Here is a 1,559-nt window from a genome sequence, read left to right as displayed (position 1 = left end):
GGTGGGCGCGGGGGTCGGCCCCGGGGCGGTGTTGCCCCTGCCCGTGCTGCTCTTCGGCGCCCCCGCGCTGCTGGGCCTGGCGCTGGCCCTGGCCCTGGCTCTGGTGGGCCTGGTGAGCTGGAGGCGGCGACGGAGGCGTCTGGGGGCAACCTCCCCGGAGACCCCAGACGGAGACAAAGACGGTGAGTTCTGCGTCTAGGGGAGCCAAGGGGCGCTGCCTAAGCAGAGGGGGTCACACGGTCTGGGGGTGGGGACAGTCTAGGGAGAGATATGGCCCTTGGGGTGTAGGGAGGGCTGAATGGGGGAACAGGGCTCTAAGGGGTGAGGCAGACGTAGTCCTGCCACTGAGCCCCTGGTCCAAGTGAGGGACACAACTCTGCCCTCCCAGGCCCCAGTCTGAGGACAAGACACAGCACTGGGGAACCCTGCCCTTTGTGAGCCTGAGGCGGCTTGGCACCAGCGTAAATCTGTGGGGTCCCCAGACTGGGCTCCCGACGCCTCTCCTCTGTCAGCATCCCCACTTCGCCAGGCCTCTGGACTCAGCACTTCCTGTCCTGAAGGCCTGTCATGTGCCGCCCCTCCCCACCCTGCAGTGGGGCTTCGTTGACTGAGGGCTGTCCCTTGAAGGAGGCTTCCAGAACGGGGAGTGGGGGGAGGCTGTGACCCAATCCTGACCCTCCACCACCCCCTTGCTCCAGATCCCCCGGAGAATGTCATCATCCTCGCTCCGGGAACCCTTGAAGCCACAGCTCCCGTCTGGCCTCTGCCCAGAGAAGACCCAGGCACCACTTCACCTGGCCACAGCGTCCCTGTGCCAGCCACAGAGCTGGGCTCCACTGAGCTGGTGACCACCAAGACGGCCGGGCCTGAGCAGCAGTAGCAGTGGCAGGGGCAGGAGGTGGCTCCTGCCCTCCTTCCGGACCCTCAGCCAGGCGCTTGCAAGTCGAAGTCTGCTCTTCACCCCACTGCCCACCTGCCCTTTTGCTGGGAGCCAGGCTGCTGCCAGCCAACTCCCCCTGTGGAACCAGACACTACAGACGACAGCATTCATCTGGCATGGAGTTCTCTGGTGTATTAGCTTTTAGCTTAAGACCGTACCATCGTTGACAGCCCTGAAGGTTGCATCTGAGCTCCTGTGCTTTTGAATGGTTGGCACATCGAGAGGGGAAAGCACCTGCTATGGGCTAAATATGTTCCCAAAAGTTTGTGCATTGGAACCATAACAGTATTAAGGAGTGAGAAATCCCATTATGGTATTTGAAAATTAGAGCCTTTAAGCGGTGATTAGATTGTGAGGGTTGTACCCTAATGAATGGATCGATCATGGAGTAATGAGTGTGATGCTGGTGGCTTTAGAAGGAGAGCAAGTGAGGACTGGCCAGTCAGCTCAGTTGGTTAGAGCACGGTGGCGACAACACCAAGGTCAAAGGTTCGGATCCTTGAACCAGCCAGCCACCAGTAAATAAATGATACGGGGAGCGAGTGGGAGGGTCAGCCCTCTTGTGCTCAGCCCATTCTTGCCGTGTGACACCCTGGTCACTATGGGATCCTGTAGAGAA

At 60.2% G+C, this 1,559-nt stretch overlaps 1 protein-coding gene across 1 annotated transcript in view; it reads left to right on the top strand.

Moving 5' to 3' along the window:
• Window positions 1–880, top strand: part of TNFRSF13C (tumor necrosis factor receptor superfamily, member 13C) — a 7,556-nt gene extending 6,676 nt beyond the window's left edge. Inside the window, exons 5-7 of the mRNA XM_008574499.1 lie at window positions 3–182; window positions 350–355; window positions 699–880. Coding sequence (XP_008572721.1) covers window positions 3–182; window positions 350–355; window positions 699–880 — 368 coding nt within the window. The remainder of the gene's footprint in view (window positions 1–2; window positions 183–349; window positions 356–698) is intronic.
• The last annotated feature ends 679 nt before the right edge of the window (window positions 881–1,559 follow it).

The sequence above is a fragment of the Galeopterus variegatus genome, unplaced genomic scaffold (assembly GCF_000696425.1).
Source record: "Galeopterus variegatus unplaced genomic scaffold, G_variegatus-3.0.2 Scaffold55, whole genome shotgun sequence".
NCBI lineage: Eukaryota > Metazoa > Chordata > Mammalia > Dermoptera > Cynocephalidae > Galeopterus > Galeopterus variegatus.
This window is presented reverse-complemented; position numbering and strand designations above follow the sequence as displayed.